Here is a 23,058-nt window from a genome sequence, read left to right as displayed (position 1 = left end):
TGTTCCAACGGGTTGAAACGGAAAAAGTGGAATACCTGGGAAGGTCGTCCGTTTGTTCCGTATAATTTCCGGTCAAACCGCGCGTTCCATTTACATTTAAACCGGTTGAACCGGAAATCCCTTACATGGGGCGATTTCTCGCGTCCCGTAAGTCCGAGAAGGGAAAATATATTTTTGTATGTAGAAGGGTTAAGAGTTGAAGTGATGCCACTTTCTTTAATGAGACGTTACTTAACGAATCAACTAAGCTGAAGGGTAGTAAAGGGAACATATTACCATGTCAGTGCTACGCTTATAGCAACCTCGTCCCCAGGGTTCTTTATCCCTTGGGAACAAGGTTGCACCGGTAGACCGTTTTCACGTTACGTCACGTCCGACACACTGGTGTCCCTAACTACAAATGGGTAGCAAAAATGATGTCCCAAATTTAACAAATAATGAATCATCTTAATATCAAAATCATGATTTAAACTGTTAATTGTTTGAAGGAAATAGCTGAGGCGTAAATTTCAAAGAGGCGCACTCGTCCCGGAGAAACTCGGTTCGCAAATTGACTGCCCTTAAAGTCGCCATTGACTGTCGTACCGATCACGTGACTCGTAGTGAGCCGCAAAGTCACATTACGCATTTAACTGTATTCTAGTAGAGTTGTTTATATGTCGGGGCTAATTAACTAAGCCGGCCAGGTGAGACGAAGCCTCTTAAAAAGTAGAAATAGTTTAGTTTGTAAAGGCCATATTCTTGTCTCGGCAGTAGTTCAGTTATAAACCATATGATAACAAGAATCACTTCGTGAATTTTACCGGGGCCACTTTTGTCTTGGCAACCCACGAGGAAGAATCGTTTACATCAACAAGTTTGTCGGGCGACATGAAAATATTTTATAGAAAATGTCAGGGAATCCCCCATTTTAAACTGTTGAGAGTTTTCGCTTGTCGCTAACGTAAATATTGCGTGACAAAGGTTATGTGAAACAGTCTTTTTTGGTTTTTCATTACTTAAAGCAGTGATAGACTTGCTTGTAATGAGTCTTAATTATTTGTCGGCCAATATTTGACGAAGTTTCCTGTAGCGAGTGCGAATTGTAAGGTATTGAAACGCACAAACAAAGTTTCGCGCATGCAAGTTTAATAAGTTAAGATTTTTGTTTTGTCGTAGTGTACACAGTTCAACAGCGACTAAGCTTTGTCATCGTTAGGATGAATACTGTAACAATATTTTTCAACAGACAGGGATCTCATTTATTGATAAGTGGTAAATATAGTCGTATTAAACCATTCCGTGTGCAAACTAATCGAATTAATATTTACATGGTTACAGTTGCTGCTCCCTACTTCAAATTTCTGAACTAGCGATATATCTCAGCGAACACTCCCAAAAGTAACGAGCCAGTGATATATCTCAGTCAGCGATATATCCCTAACAATGTAACTTTGAAAACACAGAAACGCGTTGCATTTTATGACCGGTGCCAGCCTTCGGCTAGGCCCCGGTAACAAGACACCATCAGAAAGAAACAAAACGATACTAATGTCGAGAGTTCACTATTCAGTTGCCAAATTTTCAAAACTATTCGAAGCAAACTGCGTACGTGGAATGACCTGTCACTTCCATTCGTCTCACTTGGTAGAGTTTAAAACCACAATTTAAAAGGCTAAACCTATGACATTCAGAAATATAAATAATTGTTCTTGCGCGAAAATTCTTAACCTCGCTTTTCCGTGACAAGGATTATTTGATTGAAATCGACTTAACATCCAGGGTCAGTCATTTAATTCGCCTTAAAAAAATGACCGCAAAATAAATTGCACTAGTTTCCACCAGGAGTTCCACTGCATACTTTTACTAAAATTTCATTTTACTTAACAGCGGCGTTTTTTCTGCTTGGGTAATTACACTGTTTGAAGTGGTTATATGGACGCCAATTAACTTTGTGCTTTAAAGAAAACTTAACAATGACGCTTATTTTAAAACAACACAGATAGTGGAATGATTTGGAAATAACTAAAGAACCTGATACAGATAACTTTTCATGATAAAGAGAGAGGGCATTTTGAGTTTTGCTAAGAATTTCTAAATGTGAGAGGGCATTTCATGTATGTATAAAAATATTTGGATCTATTTTGAGGTAGAAGGTTCCCGACTGAAAATACCTGATGCAAAACTGGTTTCAGCGTCTGCTAGCTTAAATAAACAACGAAAAAATGAGAATTAATATGAAGTTATGTACGCATCCAAAAAGAAACGGTACTCAAACGATAAACTGCTTTAAGACGAAGTAAATTATTTAGTTAAACATATTTCAGACCAGATATTTCCTTTACGCACAATAGCAAAGTTCACGGACGCAATCCACAAAAAGAAAACACTGATTACTGATGTACATCCTGATTAAATTTTGAAATCTCTTGTCAATTATAATTTGTCAATTATAATTAGAAAGAAGAGATCTTGTTTTAAAAAACTGCTAAAGAACTCTTCAGCCTAAGGAAAACCATTCAGTTCTCCAAATTAAAAAGTACGTGAAAAATAATTATTCTTTAATGTGAAGTGTCTTGGTATTTTGTCAAATAGATGGAACACTGATTGCTTCATTTACAAAAGAAACATTCAGCCGAGTCTATGCATGCATTCTTAAGCTATTGTTTATAAACAGCAAAGATTGAGACAAAATAGCCAACGAGCGTTACGGTATATAGGTTATCTTGCAATTTACAAATCGTAAAGTCAGACATATTTGGATTCGCAATGCGAGGTATCTTGCATTTTACGATTTATAAATTGCAAAGTTAAGTGTCTTGCTATCGCAAAGCTAGTTTATGAAGCAGCGAATAGGTTGAAAGTTTAAGATTAATAAAACACGAAGTTAGGTACCTGTGATTTATAAATCGCAAATGTCTTTGAATGTGCTATTTACAAAATGCAAGACGACTCCGGAGCTATTTGTTAAAAAGAAGTCAAAATATAGCGAAACTGTTGTGTAAATACTATGTTTACATTTGGTGCCCCATACGTATGAAGTAGTCAGACCGACCTTTTATGACTTCAAATTAACAATCTTGAAACAAAGTATTCTACGATTACATTTATTTTACATCGATTATTGTCGCATTTACTACGTATGAACATATTGCAAGGGAATCTTTTTTTCAATTTCCTGCCCAGAATTATTATTATTAATATTATTAGCGTTAGCATTATTAGCAGTATTATTATTACTATATTATTATTATTATTATTATTATTATTATTATTAATCGAAAATGCCTTTAGTCAGAGGACGCGATTGGCTGCTAATGAGACCCATCTACATGTATCTCGTATACAATTATAAACAGCTACAAAAATAGTAGAAGACCTAGAATTTTCTGAAGCTGGCTGGAAAACCTTTTTTAATTGGTGTACAAAAGGAATACATTAGTAAACTTTTTAAAGAAAGGTTCAAAAAGAAAAGACTCACTATGTCCAAAATAATACGGCTTTTTCGTGCTTATACGTCCCCCAGACACTGCGGGCAGAAAAGCATTGAGTCACACTATAATCTAATTATTTGCCAAGAGGCGTCTTTGCATGGATGACTGAATCTAAAACTTTAATAGATGAATAAAGCATAATCCCTGTAAGCAGCGTCTCTTTGAAACATTGTAGGCAGTCATGTAGAAAAAAGGGCGCGGAAAAGAATTTAAGAACCATAATGAAAGTGCAAGATACGTATGGAATTCGTACCCTTTCGCAGAAAATCGTAAAACTACGCTTAATGTGGCTTGTGGTGTAAGACGGCAATTTTTTTACTTATTTTGTTTATTTTCAATGTTCCGAGAACAAAAGGCATTCTGCGCTGTGTAATGCCTCTAGTCAGACTGGGGGACGTGATTGGCTGCTAATGAGATGCATCTTCATGTATCTCGTATACAATTATAAACAGCCAGAAAATTGAAGCTGGCCAGAGAACTTTTTTATCGCTATAAACATCAAAAGGAACACATTAGTGAACTTCTTAAAAAATGGTTCAAAATTGATTGAAAATGCCTTTAGCCAGAGGACGCGATTGGCTGCTAATGAGATGCATCTTATTGTATCTCGTATACAATTATAAACAGCTACAAAAATAGCAGAAGACCTAGAATTTTCTGAAGCTGGTTGGAAAACCTTTTTTAATTGGTATACAAAAGGAATACATTAGTGAACTTTTTAAAAAACGGTTCAAAAAGAAAAGACTCAGTATGTCCAAAATCATACAGCTTTTTTCGTGCTTATTCGTCCCCCAAACACTGCGGACAGAAAAGCATTGAGTCACACTATAATCTAATTATTTGCTAAGAGGCGTCTTTGCATGGATGACTGAATCTAAAACTTAAATAGACGAATAAAGCATAATCCCTGTAAGCAGCGTCTCTTTGAAACATTGTAGGCAGTCATGTAGAAAAAAGGGCGCGGAAAAGAATTTAAGAACCATAATGAAAGTGCAAGATACGTATGGAATTCAGACCCTTTCGCAGAAAATCGTAAAACTTTAAGCTTAATGTGGCTTGCAGAGTAAGAAGGCTTTTTTTTTTTACTTATTTTGTTTATTTTCAATTAAATTCCGATCTGTTGTTATCTGCGTGGGCAATAGATTGTTTACTGACCATGTCGGAAGTTTATGGTGAATGTAATAAATGAAGATCAACCAAATGAAACGAACAAAAAGGGAAAAAGGAGAATGGAATGACCGGATTACTGTGAACTGGCTGTTACTAGGACATTTTAATCTCGGTTTTCTTTTTTCGAACAAATGTATTATTTCTTATCGCCCAGGGTCCCAAAATATCTCGTTGTTTTTTTCAAATTTCGCACCAACTTTCAAATTGTCGTCTCACATGATTGGTTGCTTCAGTGACCTCAGCAATCGCATTTATTTATAGAAAAAACACCCTCTGAAAACACCCTTTCACAGCAAAGAGGGTTTTTAAGTTTTAACTCTGTTCAACGAATCGAAAACCTTACCGACCTTACCATAAGACCAGAAGTAACATAACCAGCAAAGAAACCAGTTTCTTTTCAAGACTGTATATTTCCGGTAGTGATAACTAGTGACTTCGGCTAAAAAAGACCAGCATATTCCAAATTTACATATTATCAAATTATGACACTAAGTTGCATAAAAACACAAACCACAAATCTGCCAATGCGATTTTTATGGCCCATTAGCCTGGGATGATTTCAACTATATATTTGCATGTGTTAAAAACAAGTTAGTGCAAAGAGGCGCGTCTACTTCAAAGCAACAACATTATATAAGAAATTAAATTCGTTAAATTCGCTGCATAATTGATTTTATTAATCATGTTCTTGTCAAATTCGCCCAAAGGATTTGTTCTGGAAAACGCAAAAAAACAGAGCCTTGTCCAAGTTTTTTATGCATGCCTACCCAAGGAAAAAAGACGTGTTTTAATTCAAAACCAACTCAGCGTCTAGCTAAATTCGGCTTTTTTCTTTATTGTTCGCCCATGATGCCCTTTGAACAATGGACGCTTTTTCTGTCATGCATGGAAGACGCAAGTACGAGTATAAAACAATAACACAGCTTTCAAGGGTTGACTTTTTATTCTCAGTCGTTTGGCGTCCATCCAGGGTCAACTTCACATTTGACAAGCAAACTCCAAGATGAATCGCCTAATCGGACTTGCGGTTTTTCTTGTCGTCTTCCTTGAAATCATCAACGCATTTCCAAGAAATAGAGCCGGTAAGTTTTTACTCGCATTGAATTTTTTTTGGGATGAATTTTTAAAGCTACTTCTTAAATTCTCGATTTAAGTTACACCCTTGTCAACCCCCGCAGCGAAGCAAGCAAAGTGGTAAAGATATCTGAAAATTCTTATTTTCTGAACAATTTGAGTGCAATATTATGGCAAGCAAAAGCCTCTTTCCCTAACAGAAATTTGGAGGATTTTTGACAAATTGGTTACCACAAATGTTCCAAAATTTCTCCTTACTTAGTAAACAATTGGCACTGTTGAAATGTCCTTCACGAGACAAATTTTAAGTACTGAAGCTTTATACAGGTTTTCCTTAAAGAGAACACACAGAATTTTGGCTCCAATATTATTATTATTATTTACCAATACAGCAACCCCTCAAAAGAGGATTTTAACCAAGTGCTTCTTAAGTTTATTGGACCAAAACCTTGGTCACGTAACCGCTGAAGGTTCTATGTATGCAACAATTTTCACAGGCTTGCAAAACTGTCAGCTAGCTGCGCGAGGGTATATATAATTTGCACATCGCTTTGCTTCAATCTGGGCTTATAAACTGAGCTCAATGCTTTTATCACCCCCTAATACTGCAACAAACACTACATCAACCACTGTCCTTGAAAGGGTGCGCCAAGAGGTCATGGTTTTTTTTAAAGGTTTTATGATACATAATTTTTAATTGCGAAAACAAAGTGTGCAAAACTTTCTGTGGGGGTGGGGGACAGGGAGGGTCTAATTGCTGAAGCGCAACTCAAGTACTTAAGTGTGACACGATGTTTATACTAGTTGCGTTTAAAAGGGCTTCGTTATATCAAAGTACCTTTGAAATTATGTACACGTACAGGACACTTCAACGAATGTCATGTTTCTCTGTCGATGTTTAACTGGTTTACTGGTGGGTGGGTACTTCAGGTAGGGAGAGGGAAAATGTCTTAAACATTTCAGATGATTTTAGCACTGTTTTAAAATCAAGCCACTTAATAAGAAATCGAAACACTTGCATCCTAACAAACACGTAACATACTATTTGGTTATGTATCCTAGCTTACTCCGATCGTTATGAAGGCCAAAAAAGAAGCCCTTTGACTCGGGATTTCCGTCAACGTAGTTACATTCCAATCAAAAGGCAGACCCTGTCGCAGCCAGATTCTGAATTATTAAAACTGGTTGCTGAACACCAGCTACTAGAGAGAAATCTGCAAAAGCTGATAGAGGACGAAGAAGAAGAGGAGGAAGAAGAAAAGGCAGGTGAGGAAGAGGAAGAAGAGGAGGAGGAAGCGGGCAAAAAAGAAGAGGAGGAAGAAGAAAAGGCTGGTGAGGAAGAGGAAGAAGAGGAGGAAGAGGCGGGCAAAGAAGAAGAGGAGGAAGAAGAAAAGGCTGGTGAGGAAGAGGAAGAAGAAGAGAAGGAAGAGGGCGAGGAAGAGGAGGAGGAAGAAGAAAAGGAAGGCGAGGAAGAGGAAGAAGAAGAGGAGGAAGAGGGCAAAGAAGAGGAGGAGGAAGAAGAAAAGGAAGGCGAGGAAGAGGAAGAAGAAGAGAAGGAAGAGGGCGAGGAAGAGGAGGAGGAAGAAGAAAAGGAAGGCGAGGAAGAGGAAGAAGAAGAGGAGGAAGAGGGCAAAGAAGAGGAGGAGGAAGAAGAAAAGACTGGTGAGGAACAGGAAGAAGAGGAGGAAGAGGCGGGCAAAGAAGAAGAAGAGGAAGAAGAAAAGGCTGGTGAGGAAGAGAAACAAGAAGAGGAAAGTGGGGAAGAGACAGGTGAAGAAGAAGAGGAAGAAGAAGAAGGTGAAGAGGAGGAAAAAGAAGAGGAAGAAGAAGGTGAAGAAAAAGAAGAGGAGGAAGAAAATGAAGGTGAGGAAGAGGAAGAGAAGGAGGAGGAGGAAGGCGCGGAAGAAGAGAAAGAAGAAGAAGAAGAAGGTGAAGAGGAGGAAGAAGAAGAGGAAGAAGAAGGCGAAAAAGAAGAAGAGGAAGAAGAAAAGGAAGGAGAGGAAAAGGAAGAAGAGGAAGAGGAAGAGGGCAAAGAAGAAGAGGAGGAAGAAGAAAAGGAAGGCGAGGAAGAGGAAGAAGAGGAGGAGGAAGAGGGAAAAGAAAAAGAAGAGGAAGAAGAAAAGGAAGGTGAGGAAGAGGAAGAAGAAGAGGAAGAAGAAGAGCCAACGGAAACAAAACGGCATCTTCCATTATACCGAAGTAGAGATGCGATGATAAAGAGACTCAAACTGCGTAACCTAAATTTGCTTAAGCTGATAAGAAAACGGAATAACATGTAAACAAATTTCGTTGCAATTCGGTTGCACTGCAAACAACTACCAATTAACACTGAAACAAAAACACGCTGCCAAAAGCAATAACTGAAAACTTCACTCAAACAGACAAATTTCACATGGAACAGCAGATAACAGTTTCAATCAACAACCATAAGACAGCTTTTGACGTAATTTCACTTAATTACGATTTCTTGGCACATAATCGTTTTATTTTTTAACCACAAAATTATTTTTTTTTCTATACGCAAAATCGACGAGGAGGATCTTAACGAACACTTAAATATTGCTTTTTTTCTCTTTATAAAAAGAATTACTGCAACAATATGTTGGTTTTCACGTGACGTCACTGGAATTCAAACTACAAAACTATCGATCCTACTGAGATTTTACTTTCATGGTGTATTAGAGCAGCCGAAAACTAATTTTCAAACAAATTTTCGCTTCAAAAGGGTTCTTGGTTTTGTAATAGAGTACGCTTGAATTTCTAAGCTTTCGTTTCACTAGTGCCTTTCGTTGAACTTTCTATATGTAAAGTAGGATGCAATAAATTCGTCATATTTGTGAAACAGGTGTTTTAATTGTCTGAAGTATAGGCAAAGGAGAATAAATTAGGGGTAGGGCCACAGCTAATGAAAACTCGGATACAGTAGTTTTGATGTGGGGCACCGGTTACTAACAGAAAATAATTTTTTTTAAGCGGGACAATAAACCCATTGTATTCCACATTATTTCGGGTCCCAACACTTTGGTTCTGTTGATGCAAACGTGGGTAAATAAACGTGTCACCCTCATGGTAGTCTGCTACACAGCCGTTTTTAGTGTCGTCACGCAACACTCCTCCCCGTTGCGTGACGACACCAAAAACGGCTGTGTAGCAGACTACCCTCATGGCTAAATTTCTTTCCCTGACCACTCAAAATGCAATGAAATGCACTTTTTAGCACCCCTCTCCCCCCGATCAATCAAATTTTTTTCCAGGAGAGGCCCTAGGACTTTCCCAATGAAAAAGGGTAGCCCTCTTCGCATACCTACCCCTACATAGTCCTGCTAGCTACTTAATGTTGTTCTCTTTCTACGGCTCAGATTTCCTGGAGAACCCTGTGTAAGTGTCGTTTGTACAGTTACATTCCTCCCCAAAATACTCCCTATCCCTTCATAGATACTTCTTGCAGCAAATCATGTCAATGATAGGATTGATTGATTAAGTTCTTAGTTCGAATTTTTTTTTTTTTTTTTTGACCCCTCAAGTCCAAGATTGACAAACATCAATAATAATATTTTCACGTTAGTCCAGTTAATTTTGTTTTATTTTGCCAATTTCTCGCCCTCAATCGTTATGGAACTTAAAGTAAGCAAAGAAATTACATGTAAATGACAAAATCAGAGATCAGAGACAAACAAATATGTCTCCTGAGCATTATTTTTGAAGTTGCAAGCAGCAGGGATCAACTTTGAAAAACTGTTAGGCTGAACAGTTTTCAAAAACCCTAATTTCAATCCGTTTCAATCTTCTTTAGTTTTGCCTATCCGTGGCATCTGTTGTTTCTGTTATGTTATTTTAACCTTCCTTTAAAGTTTTGAGTGGTTATTTTTATGCTTCTCTTAATTTAACGGGCATTTTGTAATTTCCTAATTTCGCTGAACTTCGTGACACAGCTCCTTTAAGATTATCAATACACAGTCAAAAGAAAAGGCTATAAGAATAAATAAAATGATTGCGAAGGGAAACTGCTTTCATTGATCTTTTATTAAATTCTCCTAATTAATTCTTTAAGGAAAAGTACAGAGATCACTGAGGAGAATTTGTATTTCGATATTGGGGCTTTAAAGGAAAGCCGAGCTGATGTAGTCAATTCATCACTTTCAAAAGATTAAAAAGCTGAGAGGTTCCAAGCCTTTCACCCGAGTGAAGCCTTTACTTTGACTTTTTTGCAGTTTTTCTAGGCATAAGTATAGCGTTGTTCTTTGTCTCACTTGTAAATTGGATCAGAAGACACCATTTAGGAGACTTGCAATAGTTTATTGTATTGAATTGGATTAGATTTTTCAACACGTGAACATTCTATTAAAAATTAATTATTATGGTGGTAAACTGACTTTGCCATGCAGAAAGGTCGAAAAAATCACCTTCTAAGTTTCAACCCTCTATTGACGCTGTCAGTCTAACCAGATGTTCAAAATAAAGATTGCCATTTATGGACGCTTAAATAAAACTCAAGCCACAATTGACTGAAAATGTTGTCAATCTCAGAAAATACTATTAGATTATGGGCAATTAGCCTGCGAATGCAGATGTATATCTGGTTGTTGCTTCTCTCCACAGAGTGGAGAGAAACCACGACCAGGAAACAAGCTAATGTGCAATGCGTCAATTAATTTAACAGCTGTTTCCATACAGTAACAGTTAATGCAGTACAAGTCAGCTACCTGTTTCAGATCTTAATTGGGGTAGACAGAAGTTATAAAAAGAATCAACCTTGAACACATCATTCAGGGACTTCCACTGCACCCAGCCATGATCTTGAAGCATTGCCTTGTCAGCCTTGCCACAGAAATGAGGGTCCTAAACATGAAACAACATACAACCATAAATCAGTTTATTATCCAAAATTCCAACAGGTGAGGGACAAATTCACAAATATATACCGTACTTATTCCATTAACCGCCCTGCTGGGCGCTTATTAAATTTTGGACCTTGAGCGTGGGTGCTTATTTGAGGTGGACACTTATTCCAGGCTGGGTATGGTGCTTATTAAATTTTCACCATTTTTAACAAGTGTTGTATGTTTATTTTGCAACAAAACAATACATGCTAATAACAAAACGTAAAGAAGTAACAAAGCAAGCTAGGTTTCTGTAAAATACTCTGAAGAAAACTCCGTCCTCAGGGAAGTCTCTTATTACTACTTATTCAATGTCAATTTCAATCTCATTGCCACACAAGTGGGTGGGGTGGGGGTGGGCGCCTATTTGAGGCTGGGCGCTTATTAACTTTTTCTGCCTTTAGAATGGACACTTATTTGAGGTGGGCACTAATTCGAGGTTAGGCACTTATTCGAATAAAAACGGTATAGCCAAAGAGCTAATATTGTACAGTGCAACCCCTCTTAATAGGGACACTAAGGGGGCTATACAAAACACACAAATTTTTCCATCTTATGTCAAATTTTCAGCAAGTTCTGACCGGATCAAGAAGTACTGACTGGCCCCAACACAAACACACATATCCATATAATTTACTGACTCTAAGTTGAATGAGTAAACCTAAATTTGCATGGATTCTGTTTCCATTCATGACAGTATGAATGTTTTTAAACATGACAGTTATTTAAACCAAGTTTAGCTAGTGTTTAACAAAGCTGCATTCTAAGCTATTTTCAATTTGCCCAAGAGATCTGGAGGTCCAAAGATTTGCTAAACCACAGCTTAAGTTGGACTTTGTTTAAATAACCGACCCTAAGTATTTTAAGATCAAGAGAGCTAGGTTTTTCCAATCTTAACTTACTGCAATTAGGAAGTAAAAGCCTTTATTTGTTTTGCATACTCCAAGCAGTGTCTTTGAGGAAGCGTCTATATCACCACCTGACAAAGCAAACAAAAGAAAATACCGTATCTCAAGTTGGCAGACAGGTCAACAAATCATATTAAACATTATTGTACTTGTACTGGTACTTGGATGAGCAGAATTCTATCACATAATTTATAACATAACAACAACAAACTACCAGGAAAACATATTGATAGTTTCAAAGCTTTATTTTATAAAAGCTGAACAAGACTGCCAAGATTGCCTATAGTAAACAAAAAGACTGCAACTAAAATCCATAACAGAAGAACCCATTAAAGTACATAACAGTATACAACAGTCACTGTTAGTAGCATCACAGGAAGCTCGATGACATCCGGGGGGTGGGGGGGGGTACTTTAGGAATTTCTAGGTGGGGATATGCCGCTGGGACCCTGGAACCCTTAACCTATACCAGTTCTAGTTCAGCTGAATTTTTCTACCCTATACTAGAGTAAACTCCCGAAATCCCCCCTATATACATACCTAAATAGCCCATATATGGCAGTACCCACCCCCCCCCCCCCCCCGGGGGGATGGCATGTACCTGTTCTACCCAATACATGTTGGGGACAAGGGGTGGAAAGCCGGGAGAATGGGGGAGGGAGGGTTACAGGTGGCAGAAGAAGAAAGATTGGGAGATGGGATTTCTAAAATGTTGGAAAGCAGGAGAAATATTTATAAATAAGAACAATGCAACAATTATTATGCTTAATCTCTTGCAATCAAAAAAGGGCTACAGGGAGGAAGCCAATAAAAGAGGGACAGAAGCTAGTAAAGCAAGGTATTTATTTGTTTATTTATTTACCAGCTTTTCTGGACACAGGCCTGCCCAGAGGTAATGTGCACGAACGGGACTTAGGTCCCATGCAAGGTGCCATCCCTACCCAATCCCACAACCCATAAAGGTTCGCCACACCCCTACTCTGTTCAAATAGTGATGTGGGTTCTTTTATGTCCCACAAGAACAAATCAGTAAAAGTGCTGTGAGACAGGACCTGTGGTTTTTCGTCCTTATCCGAGAGGACTAGAAAGTCTAACCATTTGCAGATGTCATTACAAAGGTAGCACTTTCTTCTCAGTTATTTAAAGACCCTGAGTATTGGTCTGGCCAGGGATTGAACCCGCGACCTCCCTCTTGGCAGACCAGTGCTCTCCTAACTGAGCTCTCCCAACTGAGCTAACCAGGCGGCAGTGGTATGGGAGGCAGGAGGTTTGAACCTCACTATCCCCACCCCACCCACCCATACTTGGACATCAGGGCTGGCTGCCCACAGCCAATCAGATTAGATAGCTTAAATACAGTAATGTTGACCACTGATTTTAGATTTTGCAGAAAACATAAAAAACTGGCCAGGGTGGCTATCCTGCACTAGTCTTCTCAGTACTTCAAGCTGCAAGGTAAGATAGCTGATGGGGAGAAGAATGAATGTGGCTACCTATGTAAGAGAACTAAACACTGTCCATCTCAATAGGGTAACTTCAAAGATTCAAAGACACTTCTTCAGAACTGAAGAATGGCCATACTTTTTAACCGGGGTGTTTTAAGCAAGAGAAATAGGATATCTAGCCACCAACCTATCATAACAGGTGACCCAAAGTGTTTGAAGTGTTCCAGGAGAACCAATGCAGCATCCTGCTCAACACAATGCCCTCCACTGACATGCACTATTTTGCTACAAACCTAAAACAACACATTATTCTCTTTATTTACAATATTATAATAATTAGACACAAATATTAGTGCTATTGGATTTATGATAAAACTATACTATACAGCAGGACAAAGTTCTACATCTTAATTTCTTTTCTTCTATCTTGATTTTTTTAACAAAGATAAGCTGGGCATTAATGCTGGGCAATAAGCTTGGCACTCGGCACTTATCACATACACTGTATGTGATAAGCCTATAATAAGCAATTGTCCATTCAGATCAATAAGTGTTGGGATGACAATCAATTAAAGAATCTTACCCTGAAAATGGAGGTCATTCAAGGAGTTGGACCTGCAGGATGGGCTAGTTGTAGACAACCTTTATTTATTTATTTTTTTTATTCATTCAACACTTATTGATATTTTTAACTCTTGGACTTTTAATAAAATAATTATTACAAGAATAGGATTAAATAAACATTCCAAGAAATTCCATAAAAACTTGCAACAGCTGTGGCATCCTGTACACAGAAAACTTACAACTTCCTTACGTGCAAGTTACATTTACGATCTCAACAAGGGGGACCTTAAGATACACTATTTCTGCCTATGGGTACAGGGTAAGAGGCAATCTACCTGTATTCAAGGCTATGGCTATGGGTAATTTACTCATAAGCAGACAAGGAAATGGTGTATCTTAAGGTCTCTAATAATATCAAAAACATATTAAGTTGATGCTGGCTATGACCTTGTCATAGATCATGATTGTATCATTTAAATTTGGCAGCAAAGATAGTGGCCTTGTCTCTTTCATCCTTCCTTATCAATTTGAAGGTTATGGATAAGAACCCACTATACTTTGTGCTGCTATAAAAGATAAAATCTTCATGGAACATACTAACCCTGGGAGGCTGTTAAGGGAACCTGACCTTGCACAAGTCTTCCGTCCCAATAAGCAGCATTTTATGTGGACATTAGGTGCTACACAAAAAGTTGTAACTAGCAATAGATCACAACACCAATGTGTGAAAATAAAATGAGAATTATACAACCTACAAACACACCCCAAAAATTTGATCCACACATAGACAGGCTTCTACAGAGCCGATCCATTCCCTGGAGCCAACAAAAGAACATGGTTTGTCACCAACAGTCACCAATGTCTGCTGTATTTCTTGTAGGTTTGGTACTGTTAAAACCTTTTTTTGGTTTTTCAGTGAATGATGGACCCAGGAACAGATAGTCTGAAGTGTCCTATAGCCACAGCCCCAACCCTAAAGTATTAGAGATTACACTGTGATCAAGGTTCTGAGCCACAACTTGAGGCACACTACCCTTATTCTCATTCAATTTGGCAAGTATTAAATTTCGCAAAAACTCACGAGCCATATTTTACAACTATATAATTTTGTGATTTTTAGGAAAAGGTAAACTTGGAGTGTATTTTAATTTCACGATTTTTCTACTCATCAATATGTAAAGAAAACTTTGACCTCAGAACAGTAACAACAGAATTAATAATTTTATCGTAAACAACTGCAAAGAAAGACAATTTAAAACAAAAGAAGCTAAACATAACAAAACATAAGGTTTTCAACAGTCTAACAAGGTACCCACAAATAGTTACAGTTCTGACAATGAGAGTGATGCGATGGAACGCTGATGGACAAAAATTAAACAAAAAACTCCTAAACCTGAATCTAAGACATGCTGGAATAACTAATTAAGCAACAACTTGAATTTTGTTATTTCATGGAGATGTATATGTCTGGTATTAAATTTTGCGATTTTAATATTCGCCAGTATTAGATTACACGAGTATTAAAATTTGCAAAATTTAATACTCATTAAATTAAGTGACAACAAGGTACACTTTTTTAGTGACCCCCTGTCCCTTCTGTAGCAATAAAATAGCCTGCATGGAGAGGGAGAAAAGCATGAAATCCCCTATTTTTCCTTCCTCCTAATCCCCTTTTAAGCCCCAAGATCCACATGCAAATTCTCCAGACTGACCAAAGACTGACCTCCATACATTTCTTTTAAGAATAGTTGAGAGAAATTGGTTTAAGATCAAAGTGTTCTCCCTTTGGTAATCAATTTAGAAATTCTCATAACCTTTACTCTTCATGATCTACTGATGTCGTTAGGAGAAAATTGATGTTGGTCACTCTTGGGACCTGAGGGGTTAAGGGAGTACCCCTGCCCTCCCCTGGAAATGCCTACACTATATATGTTATACTTAGGAACCTTTTTCGAGTCATATAGTGAAACTGTTAATAAAGGACAAGATCATATAGATCCTAGGATGTCTGAAGAATTCCAAGGGTTTGTCAAAGTTATCCTTTCCTCTTTGAAACCCTACAAACCGCCGAACTTTCTTTGTCGAGTATCGGTTTAAACTGAAAAATGCTTGACCAGTATAAATTTCCCAGCACACTAACATAATTACAAGCTTACCCTGTCATCCACTCCATCGATTTTATAATGGTAAAATTCGTATTTTCCCCGCACAACGCCAAAATCGATAAGTTCAGAGGGAAGATCTAACCCCTCGTGTACATCACTCAACATTTCACAGTGTCACGAGTAGTTGTTCATGTAGGTAGTCAGATACTGTCCCAAAAACTCTTTGTGGGGGACTGTGGCCGTGAGGGGATACGGGTATACTCCGGAGAGGGTTCTCCCTTTTATGGTCTACTCGGGGATGTGCTGCTGGACAGGGTATGGTTTTTGACCTCTCTAGCTCTGTCCTAGTAATTTCGTGTGAATCTGTCCCTGTCATCTGGGTATAGTAGATCTTTTCACGTTTCTTTTTGCCTTAAGATTAGTAAAATTGCCTAACCAGCTCCTCAAATTTGCGAAATTTTACAGACGTATGTATGGTGGGGGGTACAAACTTGCCCCCTACCATACAAACGTCTGTAAATTTTCGCAACTTTGCGGAACTATTAGTATATCTTCGCTCACTTAAGACATATCACTTTCAAATTTGGCTTTTTAACTTATGTTAAGGTGCTCTTTCCAGTGGCGTCGACGGTTTTCCCTAACTTGTCCATGTCAAAAGTTGAAAAAAGCGTGAAAAGATCTATTGCGTTCACGATTGATTTGACTGTGCAAGATAAATTCTGTTCAGAGTTTTGTTTCTACTTCAACACTTATTGAGAAAACGCTAAAGGAGAACCAGTTTGTTGGAGAATCAAAGGAACCAACAGCAAGACGTTTTGCTCAGTTTCATTCCCCACAAACTGAACGGATGAAAAAGGAATTAATACTGACAGCATGCATTTCCTCCTTTGTCCTAAACAAGGTAATAAAATTGAGGGTGTTGTCTCTTAAACAGGTTATGCCGTATTCTACTGTACTGGCCATACCGCGGAGTTGTTACTTGTGCATGCTTCAGCGCTGAAATTGGTATATGTATTTTAGGAATGTTTTGTCCTAAACCAGCAGGGTCAGGGTTTCAAACCCTCAGCGCTCATCTATGATTCACCTATACCCAAATATTGGTCCGGTATCCTGTGGGACGAGTTTGTCCCGCTGTGTCTTGTCGTTTGGCCTATGCGTCGTTCCGCTGCCGTCCCGGAATGTCTATATACCTCGTTCTTTCAGTATGATACGTTGAAGCCCGATACACATAAGTATAACTCGTTTTTTCAGGCCACTGATTTTGATTAAAGAAGTTAGGGAACTAACTTAGCACGTTTGCGAAACGACTCAGTTAGACGTTTGATAACAGTACGTTGACGAAACGACTCTGTTACACTCTAGAATAGGGTCGACTTACCCCCCAATAAGCCCTGATGATTATTCTCGATCAAGCTTGAATGCGAAACTACACTAACTATAGAAAATGTCCCGCGTCGTTTTTTATGTCCCCTCATCGTTTGAGCTTCAGTAACGACGACGGCGGCAGCCGCGAAAACGATTCATCAAACTGAATTACCATTACCCACCTCCCCAGCTCAACCAACAGTAGAAAGAAAAGGGAAAATATACATATTTCGTCGTCGTGTGCTTACGTTCTCTATGTAGGCGAAGTCGACCTTATCGACCTCATTCAATGTAGGTTAAACAACCGAGATTTGCATAGGGCGGGAGAAAGCAAAGCGATGGAAGGCCTGCGTTTCCCTTCTCTTGTCCATTTCTTTTTTCGCTGTTTTCATCCATCTTTTTATCAGCCATTTCTCCTGATTCCCCATGTTTTCTTCCCTTTTTCGCTCCGTGTTCTAATGTTTTCACTTGATTTCCCTGTTAAATATTTCCCTCTTCTTTCCTATCCGGTGTCTCCGGAACAAATTTCACTCACTCTCAGCAGCCACGTGCAACTGAGTACAGTAGAACCCCGCCTTACGACCACCCCGTTTATAAGACCACCTCGTTATTACGGTCATATTCCTTCAAACCAAACGTAACAACCATTGAGTCATTTTATTATTTTGAAGACCCCGTTAATGCGACCACCTCGTTATTACGACCAGGATTTTATGGCCCAACGGTGGTCGCATTAACGGGGTTCCACTGTATTTCAGAAGGTAGCCAGCCGATTTTAATGACACCGTACCATTTCCGGAGTAGACCCGCGATAGTAACGCCTTCGAAACGCCTGGAACAGGCTACTTCCTAGGTGTCTAGTCTTCCGGCCATGTAACCTTTATTTCTGGGCGAAACTTTGGGGTGAAAATAAAGGAAAACACGAAGAAAAAAGGCAGGGGATCGGGAATACCCGAAGGGGTAAGAACAACACAGGTAGCGATAGGGCCCCTTTTGGGGCGCATTTTGTGGCATGGCAGGAGATGATGGGCTCCTGGGCATGGTAAAAAGAGGAGCGAAAGGCAGGGAAAGACCTGGAGAAAAAAACGGAGGAAACGAGAGAAAATAATGGAATTACGGTGGAAAAACTGAGTGAGTTGGGGACACCTTTTTTTATGTATTTCTCTCATAAATATCTCAAACCGTTTTGCCCGTAGCTTGTTCGTGTATCGTAGGGACGACGCGAAGAGTAAGAACCGGCTATTGTGCCCGCGGTTAAGAAGCTACTGGGTTAGCAAAAAAGACATGCGCACAGTGATCAGGGGGTAGCATTTCAACTTTCCTCTAGGGAGGATGCGACACCGTTATTTAATAAAGTTACATGTCCATTCCTTACATAGAACTATTTCATCCGTCAAAGGAAGTCAGTCTTTTTGTTCTAAACTTTTTATCATCTAGGAAAAACTTTAATCCACTTAGTTTTCACCGAGGAGTATTTTTCTCTTGTTACGTACGTTCCCTATCCCTCCCCTACTGGGTACTTTAGCGTGATTTCACTTCACTCCAGCTCGAAGGATCTCTTTATCAGTTTGAACAGAGTGGATGTTAAAAGGAAGTCGTCGTTCTGTTCCCGAAAATAGCCATTGATATTCTTCAGAGGATTTTTGGGACCAGGAATGGTCAATGCAACTTCCAAAGAGGTAGTTTCTGTTAATAATGCGAGTCCTGCCGATGAACCGACAGTGCTATGTATTGTGAAGGATGAGACGACAGCGAACTGGAAACACAACACTCACACGGTTAATTTGCCAGCTTCCACACCAGTACACGAACTTTATTCTCATGTAGCTAAGCAAGTTAACTATGAAGAGGACTCTTTTCTTCTAGTGTGGTGTAATACGGCCGGAGGAGGAAGCAGCGAGGATGAAGTTATTCTCAATGCGGAAAAGAACAAATCATTGCAAGAAGTTGGTTTGGCATCGAATGGAAAAAAGAATAATTTCTTACTAAAAGATAAAGATGGAGTGCAACCAAGGAAAAGCAAGGTTGGTGAATTAGTAGCCGTTTACTACGCGTTGCCAAACAAAAACATCTCATCAATCGATGTTAATTATATTGATTTCTTCAGAGAGAGGCTTTGATTTCTCGAACTATCGGTTTAGTTAGACTCACCGTATATTATTTCTATTTTAAGCCTAGTACAACAACTTAAGCTTTTAGTCTATATTCTTTAATAGTTTGAGACCTTCAAATCTACATAGTAACGACAATATGTCAAATTTTCCTGGAAGTCATAAAAAGAGTTCTGAAAGACTTCTAAATTATTGGAGAAAAAATAATGTTAAGCCCGGTGCATTCCACTGAGCTTTAAAAATTTGTTGGAACTAAGACTTCTATTATTTAACTGTAAGGTGCCAACAAAAGATTTCATTAGCAAATGATACTTTGGGGTTAAAACTTTAAAACCGTATCTTAATCCTAGCTTAGTGGTAAAGTTTTCATTCAGTTTTAACGTCATGTAACATTTCTGCTCTCTTCATGGGAAATTGACGTGCACATTGTGTGTAGTACAGACTATGCCAGCAGACACAACAAAACTGATCAAATGATAGAACCTGCCAAATTAAAGCACATTTTCCAGTTTTGTGTAATTTATATCTGAAGAGAGCATTTTTTGAGTACATTCTCTTAGAACGTCTCTGTTTTGTGTTGTCTTGGGTTTTTCTTGTTTTCAATAATGGTAAGTTTTCATTAGTAGTAGATGAATTTGTCAATAAACTATTGTGTAGCATACAGTTTTCCAGCCAGGAGATCATAGCTACTATATAAACACTTGTGTGTTGAGCCTGATTTTCCCTGATACAGTCTGTCTTACTGTTAGTGTCATATGTAAGAGAAATTAATAATGGAAGAGACATGCAATCTTTCAGATCCATATTGATGGCTTTTCAGTTTCTAAGGACCAGTTGTAATGTGATAACCATAAATTCCACTAGCTTTCATAAGGGGTGGGTGGATCTATAAAATTCGGAAAAAGATTGGGGAGGGGTCCAGGATACTTACCAGCAATATAGACACTATTTAATATACTGAGAATTCCTTTACAATACTTTAAAATTTCACAGATAAAAAGGTGTTGTCCCCTCGGACCACCCCTTAATCCACCCACGACACTATCAGTCCATTACCAAGCTTTAATACTCTAACCCACCCAACCGGTGATATATATACATGTATGTGATTTGTGAATTGATGTTAGTGTTAGATGTAGACTGCACCACTAGGAAGATGTCCCTTATGGGAATTCTTTTTTAATAGTATATTTGTGGGCCGGGTCATGTCCCCTTTAAATTAACCAAAAGAGAAAGATGGAGGAGATAACACCTATAAAGTAATGTTAGTGCCTGATGATGTAATCACTAGACCTGAGAGAAAGTCTTTTATAGTCAGGATGATCTTACTTAAACAGGCTATGTCACATTGTTTCGTCTCTTTTGAAAAAGCTAAATACATGGTAACACATTTTACATCATTTGAATAATTCTAAAAATAGTGCTCCAGTTTTTTGTTAAGGACAATATTTAAAGGCATTAAACTGTTTCCTGTCATCTGTTGCCACAGATGGCAAGGATGGACATAGATTGAAACTTGAAAGAATTAGGCTGATTTTCTTAAATGTTAATGTTATCCTTGCAAATTTCAACAAAAACTTATCATGGTTACCTAGTTATATATGTTTCTGACATCTTTTCCTTAAATCTACAGGAGCGTGTTGGGTATTAGTAAAGATACTAAGGAATGATTATAGTGCAGAATTGACCTAAAACAGTTATTGTAACATAGACCCATGAAAGACCCTTGTTAGTGGTTGGGCTTTGCTTTAAACTTAGACTCTCCACTAAGCAAACCTGTGTTCAACCAACAGATTCATCCTAAATACGTGTGCATGTACCTCCCAACTCAAGATACCAGTGAATTGTTAAATGGAGTATTGTTTCTCAACATAAGCTATTATTATGAGACAATAGGGAGCTTAAGCAACTACGACGACGACCACAACAACGATTTCAAAAAAACAATAGCTTTAATGATCAAAACAACAGCTCTGCACGTGCATCACGCTTTTTAGTACATTTCTTTGACGTCCACTGCACAACTGCAACGTGAAACCTCCTAATGTGACGATTTATGGAGGATGTGGACATACAACGACGAATATCATTTTCCTACATCTTTTTTAACCTGAATAAAATTCTTAAGAATTTAACTCTAGGAAAAGTCGCCTGTATTTGGCATATTGAGCGGGTCCAAAGAGACATGATAAACTTTGAAAGAACGCAAATTCATTTTTTACTGGCGTTTTCACTGCCGTCATTGTCGTCCTTGCTTAAGGTCCCTAATGGCTCTGTGAAGTCAACCTCAACTCCACCTTAATAATGTGTATTTCTCTTTGTTGACTTGCAGGAAAGCGCAGAGGATATACTTACTGACAGTGTCAGCAACTTGTTCCAGAGTAGTTCGAACCCTTCATACTCATCATATTCCTCAAGTGACAGCTATACATCAACAAAGTCTGAAACAGGTTTGTACAATTCTGCTATTTAACTTTGCTTTTTGTTTCACAGGAAAGCATTTAATGTTGCTCCTCCTTCTGTACACCGTCTAAACAGGTAAAAGCAACATATACATGTATCAAGAGTGTCTAATTTTTGTCTGCTTTCCCTTGTAGGGTTTGTTGGTCTTGTCAACCAGGCAATGACATGCTATCTTAACAGTCTTCTTCAGACACTTTTCATGACTCCAGAGTTCAGGAATGCAATATACAGGTTGGTTCTTTTCTGCAAAACAGTGTTGAGAGTATTCAAGCCCGGGACCATCAACATAATATAAATGAGTGAGCAAGACTCACAGTGCTGCTTTTGAGCATTTAGCATGTTGCTGGTACCTATTTGTAAACCCGTGTGAAGAAAGATAAAATGAAATAATGTTTCTTGTTTAAGGAAGCAACACAATACATATAAGTACGAGGTTTAAACTCCAAACCTACAGAGTGTAAGTTTGACCTGCCAACTGCTCAGCCCCCAAGGCACATTTTTCACTTTTATTTTTTCAATTTTATTTCTTTTTCCAATACATTTTTCTTTTTTACCGTTCGTATTTACCATTAGTTTTAAGGATATAACATTGGTGTTTTAGGCCGAGTAAACTAAGATTATCTTGTTTGGCTCCCCATTCTTATAATATTCAAAACAATGACAAACACAATAACTGAATAAACCACATTAATTTACAACAATAGAGGAAATTTGTGTAAATAGTAGGAACAAGTACACAGAATATAATTAGTGACTCAAATTAAAGACAAAAAAAATGATAACAAAGAAAGTTAAAGTAAGAAATTAGGAGAACATGGTAGGAGTCTATAATAATTGTTGCGGGCTCCTCTTGTTGCCTGCAATCCTAATCTCCAGGTTTTTATTATGCATACGTCGCATGTATGTAGCCAGCATCCGTTTAGACTTCCACTAAGAAAAGATGGAATTCACCAAATGCAATTTGATCACATGCGTTTCCACCTTCTACTCCACGTAATCTGATCCATGCGTGTTTTGACCATTCTGTTAACTGAAACATAGGCAAAGCATAGCGTTGGAGCAAATGTGTGTTTGGACCTAGGATCGTTGTCGCCCACACTTCCTAACCTTTGGTTATTAATAGTAATAATAATATTTCCAGACAAGTTAGACAACCTTTGCACCTAAACTACATGTTTTATAATCCCAACATATCTCTAATATTATACATAATTTTTTGCAGGCTATGTCAACTTTATGCTTGGTTATTGTAATATAATAATAAATTACTATTATTATTATTATTATTATTATTATACAATAACCAAGCATAAATGACATCTCAAGAATGAACTGTTTTTGAGAATATTATTAAGTAATACTGCAAAATTATGCATAGGTGGGAATTTACTGGAAGTGAAGATGAAGGAGCTAAAAGCATCCCCTATCAGCTTCAGAAGCTTTTCCTTCACTTACAGGTATTTTAACATTTAACGTTATAAAGCTTGTGACTGTAGTGAG

The 23,058-nt window shown here is 38.1% G+C and overlaps 3 protein-coding genes across 3 annotated transcripts in view; 2 read left to right on the top strand and 1 right to left on the bottom strand.

The window, feature by feature from the left end:
- Positions 1-5,574: 5,574 nt before the first annotated feature.
- LOC140933589 (uncharacterized) lies at positions 5,575-8,028 on the top strand. The gene is made up of 2 exons (XM_073383195.1): positions 5,575-5,725; positions 6,780-8,028. Exons 1-2 carry the CDS (start codon positions 5,647-5,649, stop codon positions 7,994-7,996), a joined length of 1,296 nt encoding a protein of 431 aa, XP_073239296.1. The 5' UTR covers positions 5,575-5,646; the 3' UTR covers positions 7,997-8,028.
- Positions 8,029-9,282: 1,254 nt separating this feature from the next.
- Positions 9,283-15,792, bottom strand: LOC140933590 (ufm1-specific protease 1-like). The gene is made up of 5 exons (XM_073383196.1): positions 15,671-15,792; positions 14,278-14,487; positions 13,138-13,243; positions 11,500-11,576; positions 9,283-10,556 (listed from the first exon to the last, which is right to left on the bottom strand). The coding sequence occupies exons 1-5, from the start codon at positions 15,782-15,784 to the stop codon at positions 10,413-10,415; spliced, it is 651 nt and encodes a 216-aa protein (XP_073239297.1). The 5' UTR covers positions 15,785-15,792; the 3' UTR covers positions 9,283-10,412.
- A 2,699-nt stretch (positions 15,793-18,491) lies between these two features.
- The window catches only part of LOC140933585 (ubiquitin carboxyl-terminal hydrolase 47-like), a 33,122-nt gene continuing 28,555 nt past the window's right edge, over positions 18,492-23,058 (top strand). The window contains exons 1-4 of the mRNA XM_073383190.1: positions 18,492-19,008; positions 21,428-21,545; positions 21,693-21,789; positions 22,937-23,015. Of these exons, the coding sequence (XP_073239291.1) occupies positions 18,640-19,008; positions 21,428-21,545; positions 21,693-21,789; positions 22,937-23,015 (663 nt within the window). The 5' untranslated portion in view covers positions 18,492-18,639. The remainder of the gene's footprint in view (positions 19,009-21,427; positions 21,546-21,692; positions 21,790-22,936; positions 23,016-23,058) is intronic.

This window comes from Porites lutea, chromosome 4 (assembly GCF_958299795.1).
Source record: "Porites lutea chromosome 4, jaPorLute2.1, whole genome shotgun sequence".
NCBI lineage: Eukaryota > Metazoa > Cnidaria > Anthozoa > Scleractinia > Poritidae > Porites > Porites lutea.
This window is presented reverse-complemented; position numbering and strand designations above follow the sequence as displayed.